Consider the following 18355-nt stretch of genomic DNA (forward strand, 5'->3'; position numbering starts at 1 on the left):
ACTGCAGTGCATGATATACGTGGATGGGGCAAAGCTACATACACCTCCAAAACGGATTTCAGCAGATTTACAGACCGATGCGATAGCAACTAGGTTGATCCGTACGGCAGGCGTTGAGGCTACCGTCCAAATCCAGCTTGGCTATTCAGCTAGTCCGAGGATCAATGTGTACCACTTACAGGAAATCAATTAATCACCCACGCCACAAGGAGACCGACATAATTCTCTACTGGCCGCGAAAAGTCGTGATGCATCAATTAAGAAACAACGGAGGCAGTCGAAAATCCCATTGAACAATACGAGCCGCTTTTTACTGCTTTCAGGCAGCTCCTCCTCCGAACTGACCGACTTGGGCTTCAAAGGGGTTCCTGTTGGGTAGTGTGGCAGCCTGTTATGTCCATGAGCGAAATCGTGAACAATTTCGTATTCTATGCATTGCAGACCACACTTCCCAACAGCGCAGGGTGTGTCGCGGATGGCATGCCTGACCGCGACTACGACTTTGATCGAAAGGCACGTCTCAGGTTGGGCCTGAATGTCACTGGTCTCTTGACATGAAGTTGAACGTTCAAATGGCTGACCGATCACATCGGGAGCTGTCGCTAGGGCAGTGTTCTGGCTGTGCTCATGGCTGTTGGAGCAGTATGAGTATATCGTGACCGTGTGCCTGCGTGCCGCGAGCAAGGTAAGAACTTGAAGTGATGAAGAGCACTACGCTATAGCTACGACCAAGCCCAAAGGACACATAGCAGCTGACTAAGCTATGGTACTACATCATGATAGTGCGCCGGTGCTGGAGTGGGTGGTCCCCTACCCCACTGTTATTTTTGACATGTTCTTAACTATTAGTAGTATTGCAGTGTGAGTAGATCGTCCATGTAATGTTAGGTTAACATGTAGGCAAACAATGCTGATCGGTGTTATTACGTTCCACTGGTCGGGGTATAGTACCCGCTGTTTAACACTGGATATACTGGCTATCGTTGTTCCTCGATATATATGGGTTTTCTATAGCTGGAAAAGTGATCTGGTCCCTGCTGGTGTAGGAATCCTATTCCGGGTAGGGTCAGCTGTCGCAACTGCATCGAGCTCGTAAGGGCAGAGAATGGCAGTGTTGTTGTCAGTCGCCGACAGTGCCTCGTTAGCTACGACCCCATTTACGCATGCAACACGTGCAGGTTATAAGATAATAGGATGAGGAGAAGGCTGGAGTGAAGTTCGTGGCAATCCGTCTGGGCGAAGGCATTGAGTTTCCTGATGTGCTGTACATAGTTGTATATGCCTCCTGTGGGCCGAGTACATGAACAGCCAGAGCCTCCGATTCGGTGTGATAATGTCATCGCGCCATCTGCCTCTCCACGAAGGGCCACTGAAATTTGAATGCGCCGATTCCAGGCAAACCGCAAATGGGCGAGGATGGCCTGCGCTGGTGGATCACTTCCCTGGCTCTGACAACAGAGGAATGTGAGTACCTGGTATAGTCTGAGTAACCGTGACAAAGTCGGTGATTAAACTTGGGTAACATCCTCGTCATAGATAAGCTTCGAACCTGCTGCGCATGTGTTCTTATGCCTTTCCTAGTCACGGCGTTTCATACGAAGGTAGGCATGCCAGATGAAACAAATCCCTTGAAACTGATTCTGAATCAGCAACGACGTGGAGACTGCCCAACGTGAAGATAAGAGTGTTCCTGCTGCCTTATAAGTGTTACACTGTGCTCATCTCCGAGAAAGAAATGAGCTTGGAAGCTCGAGAGTAAGGAATAGAGAAACAATATGATGTTGCCGGGCTGGGTTTTAAATCGGCAGATTGATCAATATCTAATTTAGATGATCATCATGACTTGAGCGGCCTGTTTAAATACTAGTAAGTACTGCTAGATCGCTGCTCGCTTCATACTTGTCCAAAGCCAAGATGACGCCTGCTCCACTTCCTGCAACGCTCTCCGGTGATATAGACACGCTGATGATCGATAATTTCGATTCCTTCACGTGGAATCTCTACCAATCACTCTCACTTCTTGGCACACAGGTCACTGTCATCCGTAACAATGCACTCACTGCAGACCAGCTCCCTCTTCTCCGTATCAACCGGCTTATAATCAGCCCAGGTCCTGGACACCCAAAGACTGATTCAGGCGTGTCAAGAGATGCGATCAAGTATTTTGCAGGCAAGGTCCCGGTTATGGGCGTATGCATGGGTTTGGAGTGTATCGTCGATGTATACGGTGGTGAGATCGGGTCAGTCCAAAGTCGTCATGTTTCTTGTATACCAAAATAACACCTTACCCTTCAGTTATGCCGGAGAAATAAAGCACGGAAAACTCTCCCCCGTCATCCATGACGGTCGCTCCATTTTCCTCTCCCTCCCGCAGTCAATCCAAAGTACCCGCTACCATTCTCTCTCCGCATCTCTCATAAGTCTGCCCTCTTGTCTCATGGCCACCAGTGCCACCTCTGATTCGGGTGTCATAATGGGCGTCCGTCACCGCACCTATGTCATCGAAGCCGTACAGTACCACCCAGAATCCATATTATCAGAGGAGGGTGAAGGCCTCCTCAAAAATTTCCTGTCCTTAAAAGGAGGCACCTGGGAAGAGAACCCCCACGCTAAAGTGAACGACCCAGAGATGCCGCCCTTCCCATATGAGGCTCTCACAGACAAGTCCAAATCTATTACCACAGAAGCCGCCAAGTCTTCCGCCCCTTCCATCCTCACGAAAATCGCACAAAAACGCACCTCCGACGTCGAAGCCTTATCCAACACCCCAGGGCTCACCCTCCCAGCTCTAAACGCACACCTCTCCCTGCACCTTGCACCTCCACCGATATCCCTCTCTCAGCGGCTGCTCCACGCGCGCAACGGCATGGCACTGCTTGCCGAAATCAAGCGCGCATCGCCGAGCGCCGGATCAATTGCCCCCCACACATCTGCCCCGCACACAGCACTATCCTACGCTCTCGCCGGTGCAAGTGCAATCAGCGTGCTCACAGAACCAACATACTTCCACGGCCACCTCGAGGACATGCGGACCGTCCGATTAGCCATAGACGGGCTAGATTCCAGGCCTGCCGTGCTCAGAAAAGACTTTGTCCTCAGCGAGTATCAGGTTGTAGAGGCCCGCCTGGCTGGCGCAGATAGTGTCCTTCTCATCGTGGCTATGCTGGGCAAAGACAGGACGCGGGCACTGCTCGAATATAGCATGACTCTTGGCATGGAACCTTTGGTGGAAGTGAACTCCCCGTCCGAACTTCACATTGCGCTCGACATTGGGTCCAAGGTCATTGGGGTGAACAACCGCAATTTACACTCGTTCACCGTTGACATGAGCACGACCTCGGGCGTCGCAGAAGTTCTGGAACAGAAAGGTAAAACTGGAGAGGTCATATTGTGCGCGTTGAGCGGCATCAAGAGTCCCGTTGACGTACGGGCGTATAGGGAGCAGGGGGTGAATGCTGTCCTAGTCGGTGAATCGCTGATGCGCGCAGAAGATAAGGGCAAGTTTATAAGACAATTATTGGACTGGGACGAGCCTATTCAAAAATCTCCTTCATCCGAAATCTCAAAAGCAATCCCTCCTACTGCACTCGTAAAAATCTGTGGTATTCTCACCCCATCCGAAGCCCTCAACACAGCAAACGCCGGCGCAGACTTCCTTGGCCTCGTCTTCGTCCCCAACTCAAAGCGCCACGTGAGCGTGCACGTTGCGCGAGAGATCTCTTTGGCTGTGCGCAACAGTTTCCCACTTCCTGATTCCGATTCCGATGAGGGTGAAGACGAAAATTCGAATCTACCCCTTCCGTGGTTTCACATCACACATCCGCGCCTCCTACATTCCGTCTCACATGCGAAAGACGCGTCCCCTCCTGGTCGGTGTCTTCCAGAATCAGCCCCTGCGGTACATTCAGCGGGTCGTGCGCGACGTAGGCCTCGACATAGTGCAGCTGCACGGCTCAGAACCCATCGAGTGGGCCAGGAGCATCGGGGTTCCAGTCATACGAGTGGGCGGGGTGCCTCCTTCCGCGCCGGAGTCTATTCCTGAAGAAAAGCCTAAGAGTGTCAACGAGGGGAACGAGGCTGAGGAAACTCACACCGCCCCTCTTCCATCTCCGGACCCCCTTGCGACCCTCACGACGCCCGGATACCATCATTTTATCCTGCTCGACACCACTTCTTCTGCTCAGTCCTCGTCTCCCAGCGGTGGTACAGGCAAGACTCTCGACTGGGCGCTGGCAGCGCGTCTCGTCAAGAAAGGGGAGGTGCCTGTCATTTCTCCAGACGTGAGCGTCAACGCATCCCCGAGCAGCGCTGTGAACGGTACTTGGGAACAAAACGTCGACGAAGAACCAGCGAGCACGTTCCCTCTCCCTCTCATCCTTGCTGGTGGGCTCAAACCCTCGAACGTGCGCGAAGCGATTGAGCGTGTGCGGCCGTGGGTAGTGGATGTGAGCGGGGGGGTCGAGCGTGATGGAGTTGATGGAGAGCTTGAGAGGGTGAGAGGGAGGAAGGACGAGGAGAAGGTGCGTGCGTTTGTGAGGGCTGCAAAAAGGATGGATTAGGGTGTTTTGGTGGGAAAGGGGGAGTAATTATGAATCGTGTTTGGAGTTTCGACGTGCATACCCAGAAATATGACATGGATCGTAGTTTAGTGTTTAGACTCATGCGTGATGTTATATTGGTTTATAGGGTGGAATGAAATACTAGCCTAGAATGATGAGTCGATTCAGGTCTTCTGCAAATTAATTCAACACAGCTTGCGGTCAAACATTTCTTCTGACACCTTGCTCCGAGTCTAGCTAGTCGCCTACACTATTGCAAATAAGCTAGTCGCGTGGGGCCACGTGCGCATTAGTCAATCTTCCTCTGAACTTTGAACCACATTCTTCACGTCTAGTGCTGGACCCGGAACTACTGCTATGGCATGAACCCGGGTGTGCGAGGTGGTGAAGAGCCAGTTTGAGACCCACCATTTTCTGTAAAGTACCTCAGAACCGGTGCGAGTCCTCTGGTTATACACCGAGTACCATTGAATATGTTATTTACACTCGCCTCGTTCGCTCAACTACGCATAGTGTTTACACGTCATTCACGACGTGTTTCATCTACATACCACGGTAGTCATTGATTTAACGCGGCGGTCTCATTCTACGAGGCCTAGATCGCTCTTGCGCGTCAATAGGAAGGTCCCCGTTACACTGGCCGCGACACTCTGAAGGAATTGTTTAGCGAAGTACCTCAGCCTTCACAGGAAAGCATAGTGTTGAGCGAAAGCAAGATGAAGCTGGACAAGGTGCCTCTACTGGCCTCATTCCGAGGCAGAGGAACGCGATGCGTATGTATATTGTTGCACGTCACTCAGGCTGGTGTCTACAGCTAATTTCATCGAAAAGATACGTGCCGGACCTTGCTCTATTTTCATTCGAACGTTTTGATCATTGACGATAGACGTGTTATAGTGAGTTCTTTCAGACTGGCCCGTATCTTTTTCTGATTGGTGACTGGTGCTAGATGAGTTCTGCGAATTTGAATGACAGAAGTCAAAAGGCAGCTCGGCTACTGTTGAACAGTCATGTGTAATCTTACAACCCTCGCCTTCTAGGGTGATGGCGACTCTGAATTCGTGCTCGTTGTCGAAGATGGCGACAGGCATCTATACATGGCTGCATGTTTTGCAAGTACTTTGCATTGCAGGCTCTTCTAGGGTGAGACTCGGAATAGCGCGAGAACTGCTTGGGTGTTAGTTAACTTATATACACAGAGCGCCTTGGTCTTATTAAACCTCAGCATGTCTTGCATTGCAGGAAGGAGGTCACCTCGTTCGTGGAATGCATGCTCCCAATATTAATGGAGGAGAGCCTCGATAGTTCAACTTGCCAGCTAAAGTTCTTTCTTGCATTGGTACCGCCTTGGAGTGTTTCCGGTGGGAAAAATGGAAAAGAGGGTCGCCCTAGCTTCACGCTATGTTTCTCCTCATTCCATCGAATCCTTGGAAATTTTGTTAGCTTGCCTCATTGACGTGATTTTCATGCAATTGTGTGCCTGTCAAGAATGTGTCTGCGTGACAGCGCAAGCCACTGCATGTGTGGCATAATGGATCAGTGATCGGCGGCGCTTGTGCACCGTCCCTATCGCAGACTATACCAAAACGCGTTCAGAAGGTTTGTTTACGATCATGATCTTTTTGTTTAGTTCATGGAATACTTCTAGAGTCCAGACCACATACGGCGTAGTCCTTCTCACACGCTCTGGCGGAACCTGGCTTCCCACCCCCTTAGCTGAATCATCCCGATCCTGGCTTTCGTGTCTCACCTTATCTTGTCGGAAACTTCTTTGTCATGACTAGCCAGATTCCCAAGTGCTAGTTCTCATCTTCACCTTCCACGCTCACATACTAAAGCACCCGACTTGTAGGATCCCCAGCGTGTATGTGTCCAGCTGTGCACGGAAGGATAAGTGCGCGAGATCCAAGTGCGCCTGAAAGCCCAACGACTCGGTATGGTCATTTCCGTACAAAGCGAATCGGTTTTCGTCAACCATACGGGATGCCAGTTTCGTGATGCGAAAAAACAGAGCTAGCCGCAGTGCATACATAGTTCTGATGTGCCGAGGTACTTAGTTGCACAATTGCGGTCTGCTCACCTCCTATCACAAAATGAGGCCCTGATCTGGCCGCTAACTGAAGGTGAAAGTACGGACATAAAGCGTTATTGATCAATATCTAATTGTATCATCTCAGGACGAGAAGGATGACGAGAAGGCTAGAGCGGAGTCCATGGCGATCTGGTTGGGCGAAGCGATTCGTCCTGTATTGAGTTTATTCGGCCTTCTTTGTGTGCCTTTTGTGGGCTGGGTACTGGAACGGCCAGCGCCTCCTGCGCCATTTCTCTGTCCCTGGCATATGTGGTCCTTTTGATGACAATGATCCCCTAGACAGCTGGAAGAAATTCACGGTGCGTCGTCTAGATGACATAGCTATATGCGCTAATTCTGATATTGCACTCCAGGCAATTCGTTATAGAACGGCGATGGTCTACGCTGGCTTAGTCGTGGGTTACTACATCAAGCTTGCATTCCTAGCCGGCGATTGAGCTGACATTTCCGATATTGAGATCAACTTCTTTGGTCTGTTCCAAATATTTTGGGTTACATCTGACATAGACAGCAACACGTGTAATTCATAACTAAGGAGTGTGGTCATGTCCAGAGAATGTTGATATCGATCATACTCATGAAGAACCTACGTGCGTGAACTCTGTTGGCGCAAACCTCGTCTTTTAAGTAACCTAGCCGAGAGGCTGTCCTATTACGGCAGGCTTAGCCCGGGAAGGATCGAGATCATTAAGCTTGTTCTTTTCCCCATGGCTTGTAAATTGCTCGCGACAATTAGCTTCAAAGGATATATGTGAGTTGATTCCTCGCTTGAACAAAAAGTACATCTGGAAATTCTGGAATTTACAAGCTAATGTATCATACATTCATGGCGAGGCATAGGTATGTCGAATCACTGGGAAGTGATCGTAACAGAACTGAGAATATGAAAGTGATAGGGATGGGTATGGGTAACTCTGCGAGGAAGCTAATGAAAGAAAGGGGGAAGCTTGGAAGAGTATAACATGAGCTTGATAAGAAGCAAAGGGGATTAATATACTAGACACCTAATCCACCAACGCAGCGAACAAACATCCAAAGAACGCATACAGAGACACGCATTACCGTAAAACACTTCTACACTTTCTTTTTCCTTTTCGAATGGACCATGATGACACAACACCAAGCACAGAACCAACTCGGCAACGAGTTGAGCTTCTTCGACCGGTTGCAGATCGCGGAGATTAAGCAGCGCCCATAATCCGCTGCACTTCCTCGAGACTCGAGTTCATCGAGTCCACGAAGCAGTTGATAAGGGGCTGGAAGTCGCCTTCCCAGGCCTATAGGAGGTCAGCATTGACTGGTGTGGGTACAGGTAGGAGTGAAGTAGTGTATCGTGGGATGACACGAAAAATCCACAAAACAGAACGGAACAGCACGTGAGACAATTGCAAAACACCAGAATAAAGGAGATTGACAATACGGCTCAATGAAAATGGAATGAGCACCAATCCGTAGAAAACGCTCACAATGTTCAATGCATCATAATATACACTCCTCAGTGATGGAGTGATGCAGAGCGGCGGGAATCCATGACGCATAAGCGGGATAGACGAGATAAGGAGTGACATTCGACTATTTCCATCCTTTGTCCACGTCAGATCACAAGGAATGAGGAGGAGAGAAGAAAAACACACATCGAATGGGTGACATCTAACGAAAGTGACATGAAGCCAGGCAGCCGTCGCAAACGGGTTCCTCCAGCGCGCAATGTATTGCTGTATCTTACCGTTAGTGCCCCAGTCGGCGCAAAGCGCCACACGCGAATAAATGCCCACTCACCTTCCCCATCCGACATATATACTCCAGCTGCTGGTCCACGCGCTCCGCAGGGCAAAATGCGAGATTATACTGTTGACTGCGTCTCACCACTGATTTCTGTGTCGTCTGGCGGGTGAACCCTGCATTGATATAATGCATGCCTCCGACTATTGGGTCATTGATCTTCACTTTTGATGTACGCATTAGCTTGGCGTGCAACGCTTGTATCAGTCCGGGGGTCAAGAGCTCTGGTCGCTCGTGGGATGGAATGGTGGCAGAAAAAGCCTGGAGGTTGAACGGGTTGAGTGAGGATGAGGAAGAAAAATGGGAGATAACTCACGTCTTCGAGGTCAATTAACGCTTGAACGATGGCCTCAGGGTCTTTAAGATCGCTTCTAGCATCACATCGCACTAAGTGGGGGGCAAATCCCCAATGAGTGAGTGCATCTGCAGACTAGGTTGACAAAAGCATTAATGCTAGAACTACTATTACAACCGTAACGCTGCTTCTGCGTTTGGTTGTCCACGAGCGAACAACTCACCTCCCCAGCCAAGTGGAAGGTGCCTTCGAGGTGATGTGCCTTGATCCAGATGTAGTTGAGGTACTGCCGCTGGTATGGACTCGTGCGCCATGCCGCTAGGATATCGGCCGACGCTTGTGGGAGCATGGGCCAATTGAAGGGATTGGCATGTTCACGCGCGGGCTTCCAGCGTTGGAAGAAAGTTAGAGAACCGGTGCTGCGAGCTATGAAGTGGTAAGTATCGGGATGTTGTGACGCGCGTATGCAGGATCGCACCTTGCTGCTCCGTATCACCTTGCGCTAACATCCGCACTGTCGACACGAACTGGGCAAATACCGCGCCATTCTGGCCAGTAATACCATGTAGAACCTGCATTGGAAGAAAAGAACCAAATGGCAAGAACCAAAAACAATATGATCGGGGAATGAGAAAAGCGGAAGGCGCCAATGGAAAGCAAATCAGTAAGACATTTTAGCCCTAGCCCACAGATACCACCGAACTACGCGCCTCGTCGTAGAGTGGGAGAGCAGTACTAAGGGACCCGCCGGCCGCGCGTACGTCGGCAACCCGCACCTGAAAGAAAGGAACAGGAAATTTAGGAAGGTAGTAATCTTCCCAGATGAGGGCTAGCGCGCGGAGATGGCGTTCAATGTCGTCCGGGGTGGTCGCAGACTGAATGCTGCGGAGGAGCTCTGTGAGAGCGAGTGCATCTTCGTCGGGCACACAACCAGGTAAGTCCTTGAGTTAGACGATAATGAATCAGGATGAATCAGATGACAAGGGCGGACGGATATGGAGATTGGTTTCAGTAGGAGGACAAGGGTCACATGCACGACGATTTAGGTGAATAGAAATAGATGAAAACAATTAGCAAGAGTCATCGATGGCGGCGATGGCGATTAGACTCACGACGAGCTCTGGGATACTGCTGTAATCCCAGCCCGGAATATGCATCGGTGCCAGCTGAGGCGCATGGAATTTAACACGGAAGTCAGACTCGGGATCTACGTCCATCCTGAGATCCATCAGTACCCATCACCAATTCAGAGGCGAAATGTGCTCACATAGTGTGTGTACTGAGAGCGGCTGCACTTGCACCAAATAAACTGGAAGTGAGGGACGAATCATATTCCTGAATACCGGTAGTCAATCAATTAATATTACCTCGAGTCGAGTAATGACTTGTTTTGGAGGATGGTCCGTGACTGGGCGATAACTTTGTGTGAAACTCTAGATCAGTGCTTGATAAGGGAGGTCATGAGGTTCCAGGGTCTTGTTTGTGAGAACTGGGCTGCTCTAGCCCAGGTCCGGCCGCTTGTGATTAAGGATTCGGATTATGGAATCAGTAGAACAGGCGAAGAACAACTGCTATGGTTAGAGCCAGTTACGAAGATTCAGTGCTGCAGCCTCGTGGCACCAGTGCCTCATCCTTTGACGTATCTAACCGCGCTGATCAGATCGCTCTTTCATCATCCTCCATAATAACAACGCGTAGAAACCGCGCAGAAATCATAAAAAGAGGGTATCTGTAATTCTACATGGCTAAAACCATCAACCTGTAATCGATCAGCACATGCTGGACACGAGGATCAGTGCATCTTCGAATCAGACTTTGTTTCGCTTCATCCTAGACAACGTTATGAAAGAGGTAAGGAAACAAGATGCTGACTAATGATTCGTTAAAACTATTTGTAAGCAGGGGACTTCCGGAATGCCTTTTTTAGCTAGCTCATTCGCTGGCAGAACTTCATCATATATTTCGAAACGCTGGGCAATATGGTATTGCGTATCAATGTACAAGGTTGTGTCACGTACACGTAGCAAACGCGGTTGCTGTCGTGACCACCACGTTTGAGTACATCTTCACCGTGACCACCCCAATTCATAACTGCCAAGGGAAAAGGTGAAGCAATGGAAGTGCGTTATAATTACTTTTGGCACACCCTGTCGTTGTTTCATTTGATGTATAGCAAACTCGCCCTATAATGCAGAATTCAGTGAAACCATTCCACGGAGTTTTCGGATAGAACGACTCCGACCTCGCTTCTACGGAAAAAACTGAAGGTCCGGTGGTAGGTGACATAATTAGTCTGGTTTACTTGATTTGCGATGCTACAGTCCATCTGAAGTACGAAAGGAGGAGTATAAAATCATATTATTTTATCGGGACATGCAATTGCAAGGATGTTAATCAAACTTCAATGTCAATGCTTCATCTGCAGGGTGCGAATGGTACGTATATAGATACTGTCACTGTCTCGGATACGGAACTTGGAATCCAAATCGAACGAAGACTACATTGTGAGTGAATACAGCGAAGGCACTATATGTCACAATTGAGGATTTACAGCAATACCCAAGAAATACCTCGGGAATGAAAATTACCAAGCTTTATAAAGCGATGATATTGAAGTTAGCAGCAAGTGTTTTCTGAAAATGGGGAGACAAATTCCCCGCATGCTTGGTCACATCGGCGGCGCATTGACCGTGAAGAGCGCGACTCTCCAAGAAGAAAGGTGCGCGAGTTGGCGGCAGCGGACCAATATGAGCAAGGGCAACTTTCCTACTCTGTATTTTGTTGTTGTAAGGATCCATGTACATTCTTGTACTCCCGAACCACGCCCGAATGCCGACGCCATCAGCACGAGGAGTGAAGCCCCTCGTGCTAGAGTCATGTTCTGCACTTTCCCTTTTTTCCCCTTACGCACTATCTCATTGTTTCACACTTTCAGAGAGTCACCTCATTGCAGCACACTTCGACATTACCTTGACGCCACTGCAACGCTCCCTTTGTTTCATCCCCCCTTTCTCCTGCATTCTACAGGAACACCTTGCTCCAATAAAATGCCCATGTATAGTCGTCGAACTTAACAGAACATACCCAGATTTTCGTAATTCTATCAGTTCATTATCTTGATCAACCTATTTTCTTCGATCTATTCCCTTCCTCATCAAATTCTGAAATATGGTTCTCGCTGTCTCCAACGACGTTTAGGTGAGTTTTCCTATTTCTACATGTGTATCTGAAGTATAAGTATTTAACATTCGAGGCCAGGATGCGACTCAGATCATCGACATGAGCGAGGATCTGATTATCACACGCGAGCCTCTTATATTCCGCAACCGCCAGTGCGAGATTGTACAGAATGGCTGCCCCAGTCGGACAAGGAGCTCTAATGTGCTTCCATGCTCAGTCTCTGCATAGTAGTTCGTAGAGTTTGCATCAGGAGTTGCCGTTGGCGGGCTGCGATCCGACCGCTTGATGCCCTACGACTGAGGGTACCAAGCGGTCTTTCGATTAGGTCATTCGTCGTCGCGATGCAGATGTCTTGAGCCCAGCCGCCTTTCTGTCATATGCGCGGCTCAGTTCATTGGCCTCCTGCTCACACTTCTATGCGACTCGCGGGGCCAGGGGGGAAACAGCAACGCACAAAGCAGAGATGGTGTCATCGAGTTCTTCCTTCGTTAGGGTCAGTAGCGCAGATCAGTAAGAATTTTTGAATGGAGAAATATCTTCAAGGTTGAATCCTGGTACTTTCCCGATCCAATAAAGTACAGTGACATCGCCAGACTGCCTGCAGAAACCGACCGAGAGCCTTCTCAGTGCCTTCTCTCTATTTTCTTCATTCAGGACACTGAAGATGCCTAACAGTGGATATTCGGTATAACCTTCCTCTGTCGCGACACGAGTGGATGTTCATTGCAGCTTGAGTTGGCCATCATCCGATCCTAGTTAGAACCGATGACTGTCACCTCTTCCACCTCGCGGAGAACGTACTTTCTTGGGATCAGATGACCGATCATCATGACCATACAAGGTCCAATCCTTGTTGAACAAGAGAACGGCCAAAGAGGCAAGAAATTCATTCTTGTAAAATTCACCCTCGTCCACCAGTCTGCCAAATGTGGATGGACCGGAAAGCATCTGACGAGTACGTGATGGTGAGAAATGGATTACGATACCACAGGAACATGGTGATTGATGACTTTGCACCTTCACTTTGTCGATGCAACACGTATTGCTTCGTGTCTATCGACATCCTCGTCAGCAAGCAACAGTTTCGCTAAATTTTGAGGTGCTGTGGACCGCATCGAAAGTTTAAAATGTTCTTGTCGGGTAATGGTAATTCTCTTCCCTTCCCATTTGTGCGACAACATCACGTATAAGAAGAATTTGTTGATTCCCGCTCGAATGCGATCGAGTCGGGATTCCACGAAAGTTATTATCAATGAGACAAATTTTGGTTTCGAATAACTTATCAGTGCTTCGCGATCGCATAGCAGTCCAGCGTTCGTGTTGAAGCTCGGCTTTACGGATCGCTCTCCTTGTTTCAGATGGACTGACGTATCGCTGGCGCAACTCTGCAACAAAAATGGTCATATTAGCGCAACACACGGATCTGTAAACGTATAAATGCCTACTGCGCGTTTACGAATCACCAGCATGGTCTAGCTTCGAAAACCTTGTACTGAATGCAATTATTGCCATGATCCCGTTATCGAAATCTTGCAAGGGGTGAAACGCCGCGTGTTTCATTTTAAAACCCCATGGCGATGAGGGAGGGATCAAGTCCAGTCGCCTGACAGTGAATTCCATATCATCAGCAAGATCCGGAGCTCTGGCGCATGTACAACAGAGATCAAACTCAAGCATACCTGCTGTGTCCCCTGGAACACCACCACAAGGCTTTCGCGGCTCTTACCTTGATGAATTCAAGGAAAAGGCGTCGCGTAGTGGATCAAGAACTATCGCTGCTGAGCGCTGGGTACCAATCGATCGCCTAATCATAGTATTCGGTGCGTGAAGCTGCGCTGTCTCCATCACTAATACCACAGCACGTTTTTGTTTGAAACCTGGTGTTGAAATTCCTTCGAGATGATCTCCTCCAGGGCATAGTGCGGGACGGACGGGACTTACTCATCAAGCAGTTGATTAATTCTGCCTCAGTATTTGTGCCGTCGTCAAACTTGTGGGCCGACCTGCATGTCATATTATAGAACGATTCCTCAGTCGACCTTTATTATTTGCGACAAGGATAGGAGAATCTTGCACCACGACAGCATCAGTAGACAGCACTTTCACAGCAGTAAACTTAGCTACCGGAGGAATGGTCTCGAGCCTCGGAAATTCGGGACCAAATGGATCAAGGGTCCTTGCGTTCGTGAATATATAGGTAGATTTCAATCGCGATCCATTCCCTGCTGAGTGGACTATACGGAATGTAGCGCACACATTCAAAAATAATGGATTGTTACCCGGAAATCCGCATATCATCTGAGGACCCTGAAGCGCATGGCCTGTCCACCACATCTCTGGGGCCCAGCAAGGACGCTGCTTTTCAGATTCTATATTGTATCAGTAGTAGGTGCAAATAATGTCGGTATCGTGACGTTGTTAGGATTAAGCTGGTAACCGAGCATTAGACTGGAGGAAAGGACATGAATTCGATGGTGGGTTTATTTGAACACAGCGCTGGGCTATTTTTTCACCTTGATTGTCCAGAACAGCTGTTGCTCTGGACAGTGAAGGTGGAACATGGCCGTAATCAAGGAAGTGATAGCGCCCTGCGTGGAAAGGGAGGGAATTGATCGACTACTATATAGTACTATGGGTAAGTAACTCAAGTGAGCTCGAGAGATACTGCCGGTGCTAGCTATGACTGTTGCGATGATTTTCAATGACAGCGGTGAGGACGATGGATGATCATGGATCAGTTGATCGACTTACAGTAAATTTTGAAGTTTGTGGTTGATTATGTAATTGATTACAAATTAATTGTGTGCCTTTACTTGCCTCCAATGACATTCGGGTCATGGCACTGATAGCTATGTATTTACACTCCACTTCCACTCGATGATTATCACCCCCCATGTCTACGCCCAACACCAACTCAGTTCCTGCCCCGCTGCTACGACCTTTGGGCAACGAACGCTTCGTACTTACGGACCCTTACCGTCGCAACGTCACCCTGCTCCTCACCCTTGACCAAATCCGTCTATATCTCCAGCATGACGCGGACTTACGTGGAGGAGCCGCTCTCGACACTATTCCCTCCCCCATTGGATACGAAGAATTCGTTGTTGCGCTGAACGCCAATGCGGGAAACGGAATCCAACTCGCATTCATCCCTGAAGGCAAGGCGGGCGTGTGGATTACTGGTCGTCCCCCTGCTCTAACTGAGTTAGTGGGACTTGAAGCCACGCGATGCACCTTACCCGCGCCTCACGACCCCAGAGAAGCCACCGGGGGTGAATGGCTAGACCCCTGCAGGAGCAAGCTGATGGACGAAGCCCTGTGGGATTACCCTGAGCCCATCAAGAAGCAATGGCAATGGAAAGAGAAGGGGGTATCCGAGAGGCAGGCCAAAAGGTGGAGGCGAGAGGATGAAGAAGCCATGAAACCATTCGTACCTTCCATGGCCGTGACTAATGCCATCGTCGGCTCCTCCAACAGCTCTAACCCCTGATCCTGCAACCCTCCAACTCCAGTGCGCTATCCTCAACGGCCGCAACATCAACCGCATCTACTCATAAACTGTCTAGAGCAGCATCTGGAAAGACTCCGACCCCGCTCCCTTCGCAGTCAGCTTGGGCAAAGGGCCCGCCGCAGAGCAATTCATCTGCAGCTCCTTCATCTCGATCGCAGTCTCCCGCTCCTACTCATGTTGCATCTCCAATAGCTATTTCTCATTCGAGACGTCCAAGTGCGTTAGGCCAGGGCGGTGTCCGTAAAAGATGGCGTCTCAGTCCCTCGAAATATTGTGGGATCGGTAGTACGACCAGGTTTGATTTCATTATTACTCCAAAATCATTTCTAGTTCTAATTGATACTCTTAGCATCCGTTGTGTTTGGATCAATAGATGATGCCTCGGCCCCGTTATCTTCATCGCCGGCTGCCATTCCCGCTGTAAAAACCGAAGTCGTAAAGTCTTTCGGATCCGTACCTGCTACGTCTTCCAACCATGTAAATGGCAAAAGCTCAGCTTCTGCATCGGCCACAGGGTCGTCGAAGCAGCCTTCACGACCTTCCCTATCATCAACACCTTCCAACTCCAGTGCGCCACCCTCAACGGCCGCAACATCAAGCGCATCCACGCCTAAACCGTCTAGAGCAGACATTGCAAAGCTCTTCCACGATCCTTTGTCATCGTCTTCTCGGCCGTCTTCTGATACATCATCTTCTGACACATCGTCTTCTGACACATCGTCTCCTTCCACCTGGCCCTCTAATTTACCTCCACATCACCAGCCATCCTCATCTTCGTCACAACAGCCACAGCAACCCTCGCAATTCGGCACACATTCATATTCGCAGTTCGTGCCAAATAGCATGCGCCCACCGGGTGTGCGGGGCGGGTCTCGGCGGGTAGCTGGCCCGGGGGGTCCCGGTGGCCCACCTATCCCTGCTAGTCCCCGAATGGCTTCGCACCCACACCAAGCACCTCCTGGAGGTATAGCACCGCAGGTACCCATGCAGCCCATGTCATGGGGCGGATACTATGTCAGTACTCCATTTTTCTAAATATCTTTATCAACCTTAACGTGATCCAAGTATATGGATCCATATCAACCACAACCTCCTTGGGGGTATTATGCTATGCCCTCCCAACATATGCACCAACAGCCTCACCCGCAACATGTCCCTCATGTCACCTCTCCCCATCAACCTGGACCTCTTCCCCTGTCACCTCGCCCCGCAGACCCCCAACTACCTGGCACACCAACCACGGCACACGCTATCCCGCACCCCCCTCATACACCTCAACCGCCTCCCTCCATGTCTTCCCCGCCGCCCACACCTTCCACACCTCCTTAACACGAACGTCTGCGACTTTGTTCCTGGTGGACGCTCTATATCCAAGGTTTCCATCAAGATACAGGATGACATAGAGGCGACGCTTGATGCTCCCAAGAAGCACAGTTCCCAACCACCGACCGTTCCTACTCCACCTGTTGTGACCAACCGATGGCAACCTTCGGTTTCAGTACGCATCGAGAGTGAGGAATCGAAACGGGCGCGAGAGGAGAATGCATTGAAAGAGCCTGTGGTGCAGCCAAACTCGACGCTACAGCTATAGCCTCAACCTCAGGTACAGACGGTGACGCAACAACCTGCACAAGAAAACTGGTTATTGGGATAATTTTTGCCTTGCACTCTGGTGCTCCCGATCCTCTTTTACTGTTCAGCCTGCTACCTCGTAATAATGCTATCATACCAGGTGTGTTTCATCGTTTCCTTTATCTCAGTCTCTGCTCGGCTCTGCTTTGATACCCGGTTACGTGTTCTATCACTTGTCCAGGTTTAATTATACTGTCTCTACCATGTACATACGTCACAATTTACTCCCGCGGAACCGTCCAGTTACACATGCTAGACGTCAGTTTTCCTGCTGTCCCTTGCATGCGGGTCATGATCCATTTTAAAAAATTACAAGTGAGTTGTCATACCGGCTGTTCTGGATGGGCACGTCGCAGTTTGCTATTGGGTCCATCGCCAATTACTAGCATCGATGGCCCTATGCCGTTTATAATCAGCTGTGTATATACGAGGAGACTTGGGACGTCATTTAACCAATCCATGACAGACGACCTTTGTGTGATAATGTTCGTACAATCCTTGGCATGTATATTTGATGAAAGCTGGCCAGGGATCGATGGCCGCTCCGTGACTATTCAAACATTCCACACAGTATTCCTGTTCAAGCCCAGCCCCAGTGCTTACTGTACTTGACAAGCCACGGCGATGTGCTTTTGATCGAGGTATTCTCTAATCCCAGTCTGAGAAATACATGTTGCGTGGGTAGAAATCGATTGTAATACTTGCGATGGAAAAGCTTAAAGCATATTTGAAACCTCCTCCCACTGTGTATACTACCATCAGCATGATGAACATGGCCAAAAATAAGGTGAACATCTTTGCGTGAAACCGAGACAGACCTCAGTGATACGATCGACATTTCGGTATCTGGATCAGGCAGAAATCGAATCATCAAGGCGTCGCAACCCGCACTGACCGATTGGTGAATCTCACATTCATCACCACTGACAGTCGTCACGAATGAGGGAATTGTAGCCAACCACAACGAAACACGCATGTGTACGTACGCCTTAAGGGAGTGACATCTAAGTTTCACTCGCGTCATGCAATGAAGAACTTGTCATCTACATGGTGTGAATGCGCAAACTGCGACAAATACCTGCCTTCCTCCGTTGCAGAGAGAAAGGCCTCGTATGATGCTCATCAGCTGGTTATTGAAGGGTTCGTCGTGCACAGCTGAGAGGCTAGTGAGTGCACACTCTCAAGAGCCTTGACGTCTGGAACAATCGGCTGAATCGGTCAGGAACAGCGAGTAGCCTGGTATAAAGACGGTTGGTATCTCCCTCGATGAGCTAGGTAAGATAAAATACAAATGGATATTAAAA

General features: G+C 49.4%; 5 protein-coding genes across 5 annotated transcripts; 3 read left to right on the plus strand and 2 right to left on the minus strand.

Annotated features, from left to right (window-relative positions):
* Positions 1-1126: 1126 nt before the first annotated feature.
* DFJ58DRAFT_490182 (uncharacterized protein) lies at positions 1127-1800 on the minus strand. Its single transcript, XM_041380645.1, has 2 exons — positions 1550-1800; positions 1127-1482 (listed from the first exon to the last, which is right to left on the minus strand). The coding sequence occupies exons 1-2, from the start codon at positions 1558-1560 to the stop codon at positions 1158-1160; spliced, it is 336 nt and encodes a 111-aa protein (XP_041241464.1). The 5' UTR covers positions 1561-1800; the 3' UTR covers positions 1127-1157.
* Positions 1801-1914: 114 nt separating this feature from the next.
* On the plus strand, positions 1915-4559 carry DFJ58DRAFT_717322 (N-anthranilate isomerase; the record flags this gene model as incomplete). Its single annotated transcript, XM_041384347.1, has 3 exons — positions 1915-2240; positions 2296-3838; positions 3885-4559. 3 exons carry the CDS (start codon positions 1915-1917, stop codon positions 4557-4559), a joined length of 2544 nt encoding a protein of 847 aa, XP_041241465.1.
* Positions 4560-7653: 3094 nt separating this feature from the next.
* On the minus strand, positions 7654-9431 carry DFJ58DRAFT_490195 (fido domain-containing protein). Its single transcript, XM_041380646.1, has 7 exons — positions 9207-9431; positions 8952-9154; positions 8750-8863; positions 8431-8694; positions 8286-8366; positions 8118-8234; positions 7654-7928 (listed from the first exon to the last, which is right to left on the minus strand). The coding sequence occupies exons 1-7, from the start codon at positions 9304-9306 to the stop codon at positions 7833-7835; spliced, it is 975 nt and encodes a 324-aa protein (XP_041241466.1). The 5' UTR covers positions 9307-9431; the 3' UTR covers positions 7654-7832.
* Positions 9432-14801: 5370 nt separating this feature from the next.
* Positions 14802-16454, plus strand: DFJ58DRAFT_730468 (uncharacterized protein; the record flags this gene model as incomplete). The annotated part of the gene is made up of 3 exons (XM_041385901.1): positions 14802-15301; positions 15475-15635; positions 15769-16454. 3 exons carry the CDS (start codon positions 14802-14804, stop codon positions 16452-16454), a joined length of 1347 nt encoding a protein of 448 aa, XP_041241467.1.
* Positions 16389-17132, plus strand: DFJ58DRAFT_490375 (uncharacterized protein). The gene is made up of 2 exons (XM_041380647.1): positions 16389-16433; positions 16485-17132. Exon 2 carries the CDS (start codon positions 16525-16527, stop codon positions 17008-17010), a length of 486 nt encoding a protein of 161 aa, XP_041241468.1. The 5' UTR covers positions 16389-16433; positions 16485-16524; the 3' UTR covers positions 17011-17132.
* The last annotated feature ends 1223 nt before the right edge of the window (positions 17133-18355 follow it).

This window comes from Suillus subalutaceus (genome assembly GCF_016647625.1).
Source record: "Suillus subalutaceus strain FC151 chromosome Unknown DFJ58scaffold_89, whole genome shotgun sequence".
NCBI lineage: Eukaryota > Fungi > Basidiomycota > Agaricomycetes > Boletales > Suillaceae > Suillus > Suillus subalutaceus.